Source organism: Pollicipes pollicipes, unplaced genomic scaffold (assembly GCF_011947565.3).
Source record: "Pollicipes pollicipes isolate AB1234 unplaced genomic scaffold, Ppol_2.1 Scaffold_266;HRSCAF=296_pilon_pilon_pilon, whole genome shotgun sequence".
NCBI lineage: Eukaryota > Metazoa > Arthropoda > Thecostraca > Pollicipedomorpha > Pollicipedidae > Pollicipes > Pollicipes pollicipes.
Window position 1 is genome coordinate 152,995 of NW_023596155.1, and position 15,962 is coordinate 168,956.

The 15,962-nt window shown below is 50.8% G+C and overlaps 1 protein-coding gene across 1 annotated transcript in view; it reads left to right on the forward strand.

The window, feature by feature from the left end:
- The first annotated feature begins 5,013 nt into the window (after window positions 1-5,013).
- The window catches only part of LOC119114580 (potassium channel subfamily K member 5-like), a 23,583-nt gene continuing 12,634 nt past the window's right edge, over window positions 5,014-15,962 (forward strand). Inside the window, exon 1 of the mRNA XM_037238670.1 lies at window positions 5,014-5,035. Within this exon, the coding sequence (XP_037094565.1) occupies window positions 5,014-5,035 (22 nt within the window). The remainder of the gene's footprint in view (window positions 5,036-15,962) is intronic.

Below are 15,962 nucleotides of genomic sequence, written 5' to 3' on the forward strand. Positions count from 1 at the left end.
ATGAGAACATGAAGATGATCTAGCATTCTCACGTGAGATCATTTTGTCGACTTTGAGAACCTCACAGAGAAAAGAACGACCCAAGACAAAAAGACCTCCTCTTAAGCTCTCGTAAGAAAGTGGGGCTCTCCGTAGAGAGAAAAATTATCCCTGGATAGGCTCTGAGAAGTTTAGACAAGCCTGCTCGTTTTTTCATTGAATTGTGAAATCGCTGCAACAAATTATTCATTTGTTTCGTGTATTATATGATGGTGGTACCAAACCTGCCCTGAAAGACTTCATTTGGTCCTGACCAATCCCTAGGCGCAGCGAGCGCACCAAGGGAACTAATGCGCTGTGATATTATTGTAATAATGTGAGTTCCTACGTTTAGTGCTGCAAAGTGTTACTAAAAAGTGAACAATGATGTTAGTAACTAGTAAATCAAGAGCTCAGTTACTTACAAGGCACATATTTTCAATAGGATATAATGTCCTCATACTTTTATAAATACTAACGATAATGTAAATTATTGTAGGGGCGGCAGCAAAAATGACCGTCAAATGCCAGGCAGAAGCAATTTTTTCAAGTATCATTTTTTTAACGCGAGTACCGCAACGCTTTCATTTCGTGTCTTTGTGTCTTTGATTCGAATGCCTGAACATGAGGACTTGATTCATATATTTGCCCAAGCGATTCGGAGTATCAGTTTTTTTTAAACCTGGGTATATGACCGATCCAGTTGCCAGACAAAACATGTCTGCCTTAGCGCTTGGCTCAAATACAAATCTGGCTAGGATCTAATTAGTAGTTGCCTTTGCTGTCATCGAATGGTAGCCTGCTTGGACAGTCTGGACCATCGATGTGTGTGTGTGGGGGGGGGATATTTTTGTAACTGGGAAGGGGTGACGTAATGCATTTGCTGACTACAAACATTTCCACACTTGAGATATCAACAAAATAAAAAAGGCCAGAGCGAAACGTTGTTTACTGCTACGCGCTGAAGCCGAAAGAGTGCGTGGTACAACTTTGCTCTTCGAACTTCACTCGAAAGCCCGCAACAAATATTGAGACGCAACCAATTTCACTTCGCAGCCGAGCAGGTTGAAATGGTCTCCTCGCACGCTACGGTTTATGACTATGAGGGAAACTCTTTCACGAATCATCAGCCTCCGATTATTTATTTTGACAACAATTTGAATGAAATTACACAAACCGCTCCGGAGATCATCACAATGTGTTCCGAGAGGGCTACGTCACACATCGCTGACGAAAAAAAAAACAAGGAAAAGAGGGCCACGCCAACAGACCTGGGTTCTTTACATTGCGATATTGTTTCGTACTGCAAAGATGCAGTTATGACAAAGCCGCATGCTAAGACAATGTTTGGGTAGCGGTCATAGTACTCTTTCAGCATTAGCGCGAGCGCGCGGGAAAAGGCTTCCCAGCACGCTCGCTGGTATTCAATAATAAAACAGGTGGTCGAAGCTTTCCGTTTACCGAACATTTGCATCTTACCGAGATATCTTCCCACACGTCTTTCAAAATAGGTATCCAGGGTCTTTAAGGCATTTACTCCGGGGTCAGGGTCGGAGTCGGGGCGCGCGCCGTCTGGCCTGCGTTTGGCACGGGGTGAGTCAGAGCGCGCGCCGTCTGGCTCGGTTCGGCGCGGGCTGGGTCAGAGCGCGCGCCATCTGGCCCGGTTCGGCACGGGGTGGGTCGGAGCGCGTGCCGTCTGAACCGCGTTCGGCACGGGCCGGGGTCGTGGCGCGCGCCGTCTGAACCGCGTTCGGCACGGGCCGGGGTCGAGGCGCACGCCGTCTGGCAACCGTCATACCCCGGTTACCAACCGTTTGAGATAGCCGGCGTCAGGCCGTGGCAGAAATCTGAATTGCATGATGGCTGAAGGGCCTGCGGGTCAGTTCTCCATTGCTATGCCATGCAGGGTGAGCACCGCGCACCGAAAGAATATTGCCAGTCACGTGTTCCCAGGTCGCCTGCATCACGTGTTGTATAGTCGGCGCCATCTGGTGATGGCGCAGATTGGGAGGAGATTATTGACACAGCCCAGCGTAGCTTCTAAGGTCTTGACCAAGCTATTGGAGCGTGAGACAGCAGGTTTTTAATAGACTTATAAAATAGTACGGACTTTGCAATGACCGAAACTGATATCCGATGGCTTTCACAAGTCTTAGCTCTCGCCGACGGCCCATAACAAATAAATGTATTTCGCATCGTCGTTTTTGCGTAAATTAGACTACGTTCTGCTGGAGATGGTTCTTGGACTTAGCCGCTGACAAATACAGCTAGCTGCAATGGCAAGACCTCTCATCCCAGCAGCGCAGCATAGCATTTCCAACTGAACGAAAACTGTCGCGGGAGGACTAACGTGTCACGTGTGACGTCATTATCAGCTGGCATGGGCCGTCAACGGCAGGTCACACCACCGCCCAGCGCAGTTCTGCTTCCGAGACGCCGAGTTCCATGCGTCTGCCACTATCAGTCAGCGTTCGCGGCGCCTTACAAACCAAGCTGCGACCCCAGGGTCGGCATCGCGCTTTATGGCATGGACGCTCGTAAAACGATGTCCATATTCCCAACATGGGTAGTCGTAGTGGTTATTCTCTTATACGCGTACTTCATTGACGCGTTTAGTTTTCGTATCTCCGAGTCAAAATATAATCCCGCACATTCCCGCGTTTACTCAAATTCCACTCTAGTTTCTGAGCCTCACGCCCGCGAATATGTGCTGGCCATTTTGTGCAGACTAGTTCAGGGCTGTCCAGGCATGCATGACGCCATAGCAACGTCATTAAAATCCTGCCACCCCATAGACTATGCGGCGTTCAAGGCCAAGAAGAGTATAGTCGTCGAGTCCTTCAGATTTGACATTCGTAAGCCCGATGTTCAAATAAAATGGGCGTCAATTGGCTCTCAATCAATGATGAGCAGGCTATGCACGGTGCAACCCGGAATCACGGTTTGTGCTGCATAAAATAAGAAATGGGACATGAATGCATTGCGGAAACAAAACCTGTCAGCGAACAAGTAAGGAAATGCGCTATAGCCGCGTACGTATACAAGTCAACATCTTGAACTCACGAATCAATATGTAAGAAAACCACGAGAAAGAGCCAAGACACGAGGGCATAACGATACTGGCTGCGGTACACGCTTCCAGCACCGCCATGGCCATCTATTGGTCGATTGAAGTACTACCTACATGTGAGTGCTAGGATGACAATTTCACACGGCTGGTTTCGTAGCACCTCAACGTTATACAAACGCTCCGTGAAGTGACCAAACAATGACGTATTGAGGTACATATTTACTAAGTAGGGCAATTGCCTTGTGCAGAGCAGTCTTTTTCACGCAAAAGCATACCATTCGCTATAAGTGAGCTTATTTCGTCCTATGTCGTGCTTGCTTTGAAATCTTCATATGTCGAATATTCGCTTCGAGAATGCTTATGTGCTCATGCGTGACATTCGTAGCATTTTTTCAGACACTTCTGTCTAGTACAGGTGGCACCTCCTTATGAAATCGCTTTGTGCGGGCGTGCTGACACCGTACGCGTCCTGCACCCCCTATATCTTATCACGCTCTGAACCGGAATGCGTCGAGATATCGTGTCGGCCGCACAAAGCAGACGACAGGTCAGCTGCTCGTCAGCTACCAAGCGTCTTTGTGTGCAGCAGTGCCGTCTCTCTGAATACATAGGTACATCTGCGGTGGCTACAAACTGGCCCATTTGCCTGAGGGAAAACAATGTTATCAAGCTGAATGGCGTGGCGAGCTGAGTAAATATCGGCGACAATAGCGTAGCTCGCACTGCTGTTTTCTCGCCAGCATATTAACAAAGCCCGTTCTAACGAGACGAAACCCGCAACACTCCTGACGATTCCAACACCCCTTGCCGATTTTCTGTCCCATGCACCACCGCCGCCAGGACCTCTGGGCAGCGTGGGCCGGCCGGAGCGGCCTGTCAGGTGCCGCCGGCGGAGGGGGCGGAGGGGGCGGAGGAGGGGGCGGAGGAGGAGCGGAAGAGGAGGCGGAGGAGGAGGCGGTTGGCGCTCTCACCTCTGAGTACATGCCATGCGGCGCGCGGTTGCCGCACAGTCAGCGTCTTCGGGTACGTCTCGAGGTAGCGGAAGGCGATGCCGCCCAGCACGAGGTACAGCACGAATACCACGGCCATCACCAGTGTGCGCCGCGTGCGCTTGTTGCGCCCGAAGTCGGCGCCCTTGGGCAAAGGCACGGCCATGGTTGCGACGCGGAGCCTAGCACGAGGGCGCCGCGCCGCTGTCGGCGCCACACTGGCCGCCACCGTCGCCGCCGCCCGCGCACGTCCGCCCTCTGACGGCCCGCGACGCAGCGCCGCCGCCGCGGAGCTGGCGCTGGGGCCTGGCGCTGGGGCTGGGCTGGGCACTGGCGCTGAGGAGCGTTGAAGACAGCTGAGCTGAGCTGTGGCTGTGACGGGAGCTAGAGATGAGCTGGAACTGTGACGGGAGCTAGAGATGAGCTGGGACTGAGGTGCGTAGCTAGAGATCTGCGCCATGCAGCTTTGCTGGCGGACCTGGGCGAGGGACCGCACACATGTATCGCCACCGTTTGGCCGCTCCGACGCCGCTGCCTAGCACAGCTCGCGCCGGTGATTTGGCTGGGTCTATCTGGAGGCAGCTGCAACCTGAGCCCGAAGCTGCCCGGCGGTCATGAGCCGGGCAGCTCGCAGCGATGCTCGGGGACGTCCGGAGCGATGGTCCGACGCGGGGGTATCGATTTCGGTGTCCTGCAACTTCTCGGAACTGGACGTGGGGCGGCCCTGACAGCGCAACGCAACTTGGAAATGCCCCGAAGCGGTCCGGGTGCCCTGTCTCCTGACCCCGACCTCCGCCTTTGGCCGCTCGTCATCCGTGCCAACGGGACACCCCGGTCTCGTCTGGTCGCTGCTCCGCTTCTGGAGGGAGCGGAGGGATGACCAGACGCAGAAAAAAGACGTTGTGCCGTGTCTCATGAACTGCCGTGACACTGAGGATGGCCAACGAACAGCTCGGAGGTAATTTTTTACGTGCCTTTCAATTAAAATCCCTGACTTGGTCTCGTAGGCAGCCTTATCCAAGCAGCAAAGCCAAAAACAGTCTGATATTGGCATACGATCGCCCACGGCAAACTGGTGACGTTACCCGGGAACTAGCTCTATAGGAAGACCGTCGTAAGATTCTTAGAAGTCCAGCTTAAGCCCGCCGCCGTTCTGATTTAATAACGCATCGCATAAGTTTCAGGCCTTCGAGGTTTCAAGCATTGCTGCGTGAAGGAGTTTTTGAAGTGCTTTAACCAAGCCACGAATATGGGATGGTTTCCAAGTCGTGTCGGTTCCTGGAGAGGGTTCTCACTTTCCACTCCGTTGTCGTTTTCCTATCCATGGCCTGTGGCCTATGAAGAGCCTGCTTTGGCCATCTGGTTGCTGGAGGCATATGACAGGACGTTGCTGGTCGCATCAAGACTACTATAACGTCCAGATGGCCTTGGTTTGCTCGGATAAGATCTGCCGCCGTCCCCGTCCCCAACGAGCCTGACCTTGCCCCGGCCAGGTGAGCTGGGACCCCGTGCGGAACGCCGCCGGTCAGACCCTGGTGGCAGGGAGCCGCAGCCACGCACCCCGAAACACGTGTCACAGCCAAGGATCCGTCGCACCGGACTGACCGGTTTGGAGCCGGCGACCGCCTAATTAATGAGGGCGTTCGCGTCCGGGGACCGGTGCGCCTTCAGTTCGCCGCTGTCAAAAATGCCGTAGACACTGAGATGCACTTTCCAAAGCCTTGCAGGAGATGGAAATCGACGGCAGCTGCAATCCGTCCACGAATGGGAGACCAAAATTACGAAAGCGCCCCAAACTGAGAGACCAAAATCGGCTGTAAGCGACACCACTTTCCACGCAGACTCTTGAATTTTGACGCATTGCGGAACGCAGCCATATAACGCCCCACCCCGTATCACCCGACAACGTGTCGAAGGCAACGTGCCAGGTTACCAGTGCCGAAGCGAGTCCATCGGCAAAGGCTTATTACACATGGTACCTGCTGCCGGGTAGGCCGGCGGCGGGGCGGGGCGGGGAGAAAGGGACTTTTTGTTTGCTCTAGTGGGGCTGTGGGCATGACCTTGCTGTCACTATGCGGGAACCCCGTAATCAAGAGGCTTGGTCGGCCCATCCGACCTGGCTATTTCCCTTTCCAGAGGCTGATGTCTTTACGACCACTGATCGTAGGATCAAGCCGTTTGGCAACACAAATTGTAATTCGTGAATCGCAAAAGGCTGCGCTGTATAACTTGCAATCGATTTTCATGCAAACCGCGTGATCGTTGTATATTCCCGTGCCTTCACATAGTCATCATGGTTTCACATCTCGTTTCATTGACATGAAAACAGTGGAAATTTCCAGCTTGCAAAGAAGCCGGAGAGCGTGGACTGGTTGAATCAAGGTGTGCGCAACCAGGCATCGCAATGTCATGGGAGTAATTGGCTGCAGTAAATTTGTTCTTGCTCCGTCTACGTGATAACAACTGCCAAATTGCACGTACGCTATTGCTTTGCTCACTGCACGTTGCACAAGGCGTATTTTTGGTGAGAGAAATGACTGATGTCACTGGTGGTCACTGGTCCACTTATCTACAGAGGCCAGTGACCTTAGGAATTCCAGATTCGTGAGACAGCCAAACCGGGGATTTCGGTTTGGTGCCTGGACACGCCGACATTCCTGGGAACGAGCGGACGGACACTGCGGTAAAGGGGGGAACAGTCGGAACTCGTTCTCGCCCTTCCCGGGTGCCGTTCTCTGGCTTGGGTCAGGTGCTGTCAGCTCGCTTAAAAAAGATTAGCAAAAGGCCCGGCACCTGAAAAGCACTTATGACCATGGAAATGCGGGAAACAAGCTTAGGGCTACCAGGCCAAGCGTAGGCGAGTGGCAATCCTCTTATCGCGTCAGAAGAAAGGAGGAAGTTAGCCTCCGCAGTATCCGCATGGGTCACACATACGGTACTCATGGGTTTTCTTCTGCCAGTGGGGCAAGCACCAGCATGTCCTCGATGTGATCATGAGCTGTCCGTCGCTTATGTCCTCGTGCAGTGCCCACACTTTGTCGCCGAGCGCTATAGTCACTTTGGTCGTCAAAGACAACGGGATTGTCCTTGGGTTCACTTATAGACGAGGGCCCTACTAGTAACGTGAGAGCAGTTCTTGCGTTTCGTAACGACATCGACCTCACGGTCACTTACTTTTACGGCATCTTCTGACGTAACGGCATCGACCTCATGATCAGTTACTCACCTTTACGGCATCCTCTGACGTAACGACATCGGTCTCACGGTCAGTTACTCACCTTTACGGCATCTTCTGACGTAACGTCATCGGCCTCACGGTCACTCACCTTTACGGCATCTTTTGACGCAACGTCATCGACCTCACGATCAGTTACTCACCTTTACGGCATCTTCTGACGTAACGTCATCGACCTCACGGTCACTCACCTCTACGGCATCTTCTGACGTAACGACATCGACCTCATGATCAGTTACTCACCTTTACGGCATCTTCTGACGTAACGACATCGGCCCTCACGGTCAGTTACTCACCTTTACGGCATCGTCTGACATAACGACATCGGCTTCACGATCAGTTACTCACCTTTACGGCATCTTCTGACGTAACGACATCGGCCTCACGGTCAATTACTCACCTTTACGGCATCTTCTGACGTAACGTCATCGGCCTCACGGTCAGTTACTCACCTTTACGGCATCTTCTCACGTAACGTCATCGGCCTCACGGTCAGTTGCTCACCTTTACGGGCATCTTCTGACGTAACGACATCGGCCTCACGGTCAGTTACTCACCTTTACGGCATCTTCTGACGTAACGACATCGACCCTCACGATCAGTTACTCACCTTTACAGCATCTTCTGACGTCACGCGTCCTTGGCTGAAAACACCCTAGCATACCTGTTTTGCACTCTGCGTGTTGAGACTGTTCATTTTGCAACTTGTGCTATTTAGACGCGCTTGGGAAGCCAACAACAGCAACCTTTATCTTATAGCACGGCATAGTTCTGCACAGCAATAGGTTGTGCTCAAATTGACCGCGGTCGTTGACGCGCGCTTAAGCCCAAATAACAACAACGAAATGCAAGCGGCAGACAATAGTGAACTTCACCGTAAGACAACTCTGTGGCCCCTCCCCACCCCCTCCCCACCCCCACCCCCACCCCCCACTCCACCCCTCTACTGGGGACGGCCTGTTCAGGTAAACAGCGGGCCCCTGAAGCCCGAAGAAGAATATTCTGATCTGATCTGAGAAAGGAGCGACGCGAGCCAGCACGCCATCACGTTTGGAAAAGAAACTCATCAAATTAGTGGAGAGACACGGGGTTCTCGTCATGAGAAGGAATTCAGTTAGCTATGCCCATGATATGTCCAGGACTTCAAACAGCGACAAGGGTACCTGCTTTTCTGAAAGGAAGTTCTAGACATTAATATACTTGTCATGCGATCCCCCCACCTAAGGAAAGGAATTTGTGAATGCCTTCAAGGAAAGGACATGCCAGCTGAGGAAGATGAGCTTTTAAGTCATAATGCGTAGTCATTGGAGACAACTGAACATCACAGTGCATTAGTATGCCACACTGCCCACTTCGCCTGGAGCTAATAATACCCACCACGCAATTTAGTGGCTACTACCTGCCATACAACAGAGCACTTGCTGCCCCAAGGTCCAGCCGTCGAATGCCTGATCAGTATTAGATTGTCCGGCTTCTCAGAGTCGGGCGCAGGTCCATGCAAGGATTGCTCTTCCTTGTCGTCCGCCACTGTTTTTCATACAAAATGAGATAACTATCACGGTATATACCAAAATGGGCCAAAACAGGACAAATGCTCCACCTTTGCCGCTCACCCAGTGTCAGTTTTTCCAAATAAAAACATTCCGCACACTAACAAAATTATAAGCCACGTGTTTTCAACCTCCAGACCAATCTCATTGGAGAAAGTTTCAGCTATGAGCAAAGTTTACCTGCGCTGCAGTAAGGACACATGAACAATAAGAGGTGGCATGTGATTAATACACACCGGGCAAGTGACTTCCGGCACAAATAAAGTACTGTTGTGTACGTGATTAGCTGCCCTCTGTCCTGCCAACGCGATCATCGTGCTGGTGGCACAGTGGTTTAGCGCGCCTGCGTTGTGACCATGTACGAGGTTCGTGTTGGGTTCGAATCTCAAGAGCGGCGGCCCTTCTGTCGTCAGGAGACATCCCATTTTCGCGTCTGTTTCTCGAAGCTACGTGGTCACGTGACCCGGCCAATCACAGGCCGGGAGTAGGTCACGCCTGGGGGTCGGGGTCGGCGGTGGGTCAGTGGTGGTCCGGGGCGGCGCCGGGGAAGGTAGTCAGTTCTCGTTGATATTCACGACGTAGCTGGCTCCTTTCTCCTCCGCTTTCCTTTGACTGCCACCCCGGTCCTTCTACCCTCAGCTCTCGTTGATATTCACGACGTAGCTGGCTCGTCTCCCTCCGTTCCCTTTGACTCCGATTCCGGTTCTTCTACCCCCGCTGTCGTTGATATACGCGGCGTCAGCGTGTCCTTGTCAACACTTGTTCACGATGTTGATACATCTTTAGTGGCCGTTGTTGTTACCGACGGCTGCTACCTGCCCTGGGGATCATAGCCGCCGTGTATTCGTATCGAACATGGTCTAAGCGATGTAGGAAATTTGGATGACTTCATGCGTGTATGCTCCCGTGATCAATATACTCCATTTTTGTTAAACGTCTTTGGTCTACCAGAGATTAAATCGAGCCCGCCCAACATGCCAGTACAAAGGGTGGGCACTAGTATTGTGGGGGCGACACAGGATGCCACGATGAAACACATGTGTTCAGGTCTGAGTGGCGGTGACGAATGGCCGTTGATTCCACTTTTTTAGCGCAGCGACATCTTTGAAAGCATGCGAGATTTTAAGAGTGAGCGGGGCGTCCTGTTTGCAAATGATTGGGAGGAGGGCTACCTGACGGCCCGATTACTACCCCCCCCCCCCCCCCCACTTTTCCTGGAGGACTTAGCACGATCTATTTGGCGAAAGGAAATTGACTTTAAGATTTGTATATCATTAAGAAAATGGTACTTTATTTCACCCGCTCTGATCGGAAAGTAAAGGTGCCCCTTTAAAGGTCGCCTCACGCTGAAGGCACTCTTCTATGGTGGTCATGGGCGGCGGCACGTATTTTTGGTTGCATGTGGGGTGTGATGGTGCTAGTCACAAAGGACTTAGTCATGTCTGTGGTGTGGAGCTTTCCATCCCAAACCTTTGCGTGTCATATAGCCCTAGGTGTGAAGTTTATAGCATCTTCCATCTGCTCAGCTGCGACATTATATGGCAGTCAGAATAAACACGCCTTTTTATCACGTGGGGAGGGGTGGCATAGTATTGGTAGGTGCACCGCTCCAATTTTCTTTTTATTCCTTGGATATAGAGCTCACTCTATGTAACAAAGTGCTGCTTTTCTTAGCTGCAATTTTTGCGTATCTTGCAAGCGGAGTCCGAAAAACATTGGTCTGAATTTGGCGTTGTTCCATACTTTTAAACTCAACTATGCCATGGCGCCAACCATTGTAATAGCCAGCATAATAGTAGTCAATAATGATCAACAACACCAGACTATGTTTAACAACTCGTACTGAACATAAACATTGGACAATATTAAATGAGATTAAGATTAAAAGCAGACTGCTTCATCTATATACAAAACAAAACGAGATTTGCGCTGTAAAAATAACAATGAGGGTGAGATTGTTCTAACCGTGGTGTAAGTACAGTCTGACCTTGACCGCCGTGCGGTGCGTAGGTGCCTTCGAGCTCCTGGCCGGCCGCATGTGAGCCTGAAGCGGAACGTAGCCGAGGGTGCGTGGCGGGACATTCTTACCCGGTGTTGAACGGTGACTTTTAACGGACGCTGCCGATGTCTAGGATTGCCTGTACCTTTTGAGTAGTTGCCAAAAGATGTGTAGGTTATGGCCTCCGGCGAGGACTCAGTTTTCAAGCGACGCGGAGGCAGGGTCAGCGGACGAGCTGGAGACAGGGAACAGAAGCCGTCAGACATGGAGCACGGACATGATCTCTTTGCTTGAGAAGAGGCAAAAGAAGTCTCCAAAAGGCAAGTCTCCTTTTAATGATGAACTCATGAGCTTCATCAAAGAGATCATTGAAAATATTATCGAGACAATTTTGGAAAAGGACATCGCAAGCGTGCCCACAACAATGGAAAGAAAGATCGCGCCCTCCTCCTCCTCCTCCTCCTCCTTCTCCTTCTCCTCTTTTATATCGTCCTCCCAGAAGAGGACGATTGAAAATGGAAAATGAGCTTTTTCAGAAGTCACAGACGTTTGATCACTTACATATAGCTCAAAATTGTCGGAAGAAAGTACTGGAGCTGACAGAACGAGTTGATGATATGGAGGGAACAGCAGAGACCATAACCTACTGCTTTGGAACAGTATATGGACAAAGAAAGAGGGAGGGCACGTTAAGACTAAAACTCCCGAGATATTGAGGAGCGACTCCTTTGACAAGAGGACGCCTCTTGTCAGAGCCGCAGACATGTTTTCTTCCCCAGAAAAGACATGTCTGCGGCGCATAGTCTGTCAAGAGCGAACACAGTCACCTGCGCCTCCATGACAGAAACCTGCGTAACAAGATATAAGTATTATCGTCTGAAACTAAAAAACCGATCGACGCCGTACGGCGATCGCTTATTCATGAGCGGGCTGCTGAACGACCGAGCGAAGCGTGAGCTCTTCGACCATCTACCAGGGACGAAAAAAGGCTGCTGTTGGCGGTCTTTACGAAAAATGGTTTCCCAAGCTATAAGATCACCCAGCGGTCCAGTTCTGTCCGCGTTACGACGCAGTAAGATCTCGGAGATCTGCGCCGACAGTTGGCGGCCGCGGGTGGTGCCGGCTTCCACCGGCTACCACGGTTTGGGCCTGCTTTTGGGTGGCCCTTCGCGATGTTCCGGCGGTGGCTGGCGGTGTTCCGCGATGGCCGGCGGTGTTCCGGCGGCGGCGGGCGGTGTTCCGGCGGCGGCTGGCGGTGTTCCGGCTTCGGCGGCGGTGTTCCGCGGCGCTGGCTGTGTTCCGGCTTCGGCCGGCGGTGTTCCGGCAGCGGCCGGCGGTGTTCCAGCGGTGGCCGGCAGTGTTACGGCGGCGGCTGACGGTGTTCACTCACTCACTTCGTTCATTTCAGCTGGCGGTGTTCACCTGACAGTGTCGGGTCTCACCAGTATGGTTACGTAAGCTTCGATGGCATGGATCAGCCATATAAAACCCGTCGCCGCAGCTGTCGCTGGCTGTAAACTACGCCGCTGCGTTCTATTTTTCGGGTGTTTTGTCAAGTGCCTAGATGATAGGCTGTGGTTCCGTCTTTATTCCTCGCTCTCACTCTATCGCGTTTTCCTTCCTACGTGGGTGGCACCCCTTGCTAGAAAAAGCACTCATGAATAGACGCAGCGCTGGAAGCGCCCCCCCCCCCCCCCTTCCTGTCGCCGTCAAGCCAAACATCAAAGCTCAGCATTTTTCTGGTACTTGCAACCTTCCAGTCTGTGTCTTTGTCATGGCTATGGAATTCGATTGATCGACCTTTGGCGCGCCAGATTGTTCCGTGCTGGGACCAGTTTCGCAGCTGATTCTGCACCAATTCCACCACTCGTGTGTTAAGCCAAGGATGCTCCCTCCCCTCCACTGACAACTGACCACTCCCACGTGACAACCATCACACCGCTCCAGCATTCCAGCCGTCGGATCCCTGTGGCAGCGAGCTGGCGTTCCCGTGCTTCAGGCTCACTTCGCCGTGCGTTTTCACTGGTTTCGACGACAGTCATTTGCACGCGTGTGTGCTTTGCATTCGCTTATGCCGTTTGCGTATGGTCGTTGAGGCAGTTAAGCTCTGTACGCTTCGATGCCCTTTTCGTCGGGAGCTGCGCCAGCTAGTTTTTTTACCATTGGGTGTGCTCATCCTAGACTTATCTGCATCAGATAATGCTGCGTGCCATCACCATTGTCATTACGTAAATGGCTAAGCTCAGCGTTATAACGTGGGATGTTCGGGGGCTTGAAAATGAAAGAAATGGAGACCAGTTGTCAAGGCACCATTTCACCAGCAAGTACCTCCACAGGCACAATCGCAGGCTCCAGGAAACGGCACTTGACCCCAGGTTGTGAGCCGTGCTGGATGAGCGAGTAAAGGTAGTGCATTCTCCTCAACACATGGTGACACCGGTCAGTCGAAAGGAGGTTTGCATACTCGTCCCACAGGGACTCACGAGTTTGATTGAAGCGATTGACACTGTCAAAATTATCGCGATTCACAGGAGGTGCTTATGCTCATGTAAGGTTGCATTTCGATAACATGTTTTCAACTTTTAAGTTTGTATACCCATTCCTATGCGGTTAGGCAGCATCCTTGTTTAAATATGTTGAGGGATAGCTAACGCTCAAGATGATCTATCCAACCTGATCATCGCGGCGGACCCAAACGTGCATCAAAGCGAGTTGGATGCAGATGGACCGCAAAGAGGAACACTACAACCGTCATAAATTTTGAAGGAAATAATCAGCGACTTTGGGCTGTTAGGCATGGGGGTGGCTCAGCCCTCAACAGAAACGATTCACGTGGCGGGTTCTGAACTCTCTACAGGAATCTAGAATTGATGACTTTGTAATGAGCGGCACCATGGGTCTTTCTCAAAACGTCGCCCTGGAGCAAAGAGCCGCCTGTCTTCAGCCACCATAAAGTCATAGCTTTGCATATAGAGCAGCAGCAATGAGAGGCGTTGTCCAGATGTATGGAGGCTGAATAACAAGCTTTTAAGCGGTGACCTGTTAGCTGATGAGATATAGGATGAAATTCGTGCTGCTAAGAATAAAGAAGGTTACGCATGCTGGCTGTAGCAGCCTTCAAGTGCTGATTCAGATGTTGCTGAATAACGTTAGGCTGCTATGCGTACGAAAGGGCAAAGAACTAACTCCAGCTAAGCGAGACCGTGAAAGGAAGAAAGGACAGAGTGTCACTATCGCACTCATGTTTGAGAAGCTCCTGTGAGGAGAGCGTGATTCAGAACTGTAAAGAAGCTAAGGCAGAGTTAGAAAAACCCAAACCAGAAGCTGGAAAAAGAGATGCTCTTCTCCAAAGTAAACTGGTTAGAAAATGGCAACAAACCTCCTTAATACTTTTTGGGCTGATGAAGACACGAGCCAAAGACAAGGTAACCTGCATGCTACAGGACGAAAATGGCTCGTCAGTTCCAGGGGTAAACATATTCTCGAAGTTTCTCGATCGTTCTTCGTGGGGCTGCATGGCTGGAACACAGCTCCTGAGAGATACTTAGACTTCATTGAAGATATTCCACAACTGTTGAACAACGACCGTGCCCCATGCGAGGAAGAAACTACACGCGAAGAGTGCAAATACAGTTCAGATAAAATGGGTGTTCACAAGTTACCGTTGATATCAGGTTTTACAAAGGAATTTTCAGCGCTTCTGGGACGATTTTGGAGGTCTAATGACAGACTGCATCAGTGACATCAGTTTCAATCAGGTTTGTTGTTCATAACTCGAAGCCTGCAGTGACGTCATTACAAAATAAGTGCCTAGGTTTTTATACGCTTAGGAAAAGTAATCAAAAATTGGTTACTTCGGATGAAAACGACTTCATTAAAGGCAAGAATGTTCGTGGTGACATAAGAACCATACAAGACGCTATTGATTATACCACCATTGACGACAGTACCGGCATATTATGTGTGATTTTAGGTCGGCATTCAAGTAACTGGAGCATGATTTCATATTTAACAGGTTGCGTCGATTCCATTTCGGAGATGATTTTATAAGATGGGTCTGGTAATTGTTCAAGTTGGCCATAATTAGCAGCGGTCTCACTCCCAAATCGTTTTCTCTTCAACGTGGTACACCGCAAGGGTGCTCTCTCAGGCGTGCTTTTTGCACCGGCTGTATAGATGCTGCCTATAAAGATGCGCTCTTGCATTCAAATCAGGGAAATCGCCAATTTGGGGCAGAACTAAGTGCCGCAACGTGCAGATCACACAACTGTATTTGTAAAAAAAGAAGAGTTCGAGAAAGGAGAAAGTATCTCAAAGACTTTGCTGGGGCGTCCGGACTTGAATGGAATTTTAATAAAAGCAAGTCACTGTGGCTGGGCCGGCATCAGTCAAATCTGCAAACCGTATCTGGCAACCAAGCTTGCAGTTCAGTTAAGATTCCACGTCTTTGGTTTTCTGCAAAGACAGATTGTGCTGAAGAGACTCTAAATCTCATAATACGTGGCATTATGGGTGTGTTGGACATGTGAGCACAAGGACATTTAACTATAAAAGGAAGAATAACAGTTGCCAAGATCTGATGTTTTCTAAGCTGATGTGTCATTTCTTGCGTGGCTATTCACAATCGTTTCCTGGTGCAAGTTCCAAATTTAGGCATGAAGTCTACTGGTGTCGCAGACCACACGAGGTGGCCGTGAAATACTCTTCCTAAATGAAAAGCAAGGAGGCTTAGGAGCATCTTCTGTACATTGCATGCACACCATCTCGTAGCTTTGCTAGATCGTCGGCCTGCCGCGGCGTACATCCAAGAGGCAGTTAATTTTTCAAAGACGTCTAGCTCCACTTCTCATCAGTGTACTGCTCAAGAATAGCTTTGGCGAAGAGAGAAGCTGCTGGGTTAGCTGAAGAAGGGAAGCTGCAAATTAAGCATTTTCTATTCAGACCTGCTCCGAAGATTACGAGCTTGGTTCTGCAAGACTGAACCAGACCCAGCATAACTAGTAAGGGACGAGATGATATGGTTTAAAGGCATCCTGATTGGGTATTGTCCTGCCTTCCATCGCCACATGGGTCTGTGTGGCACACGATTCTTTGATGACAT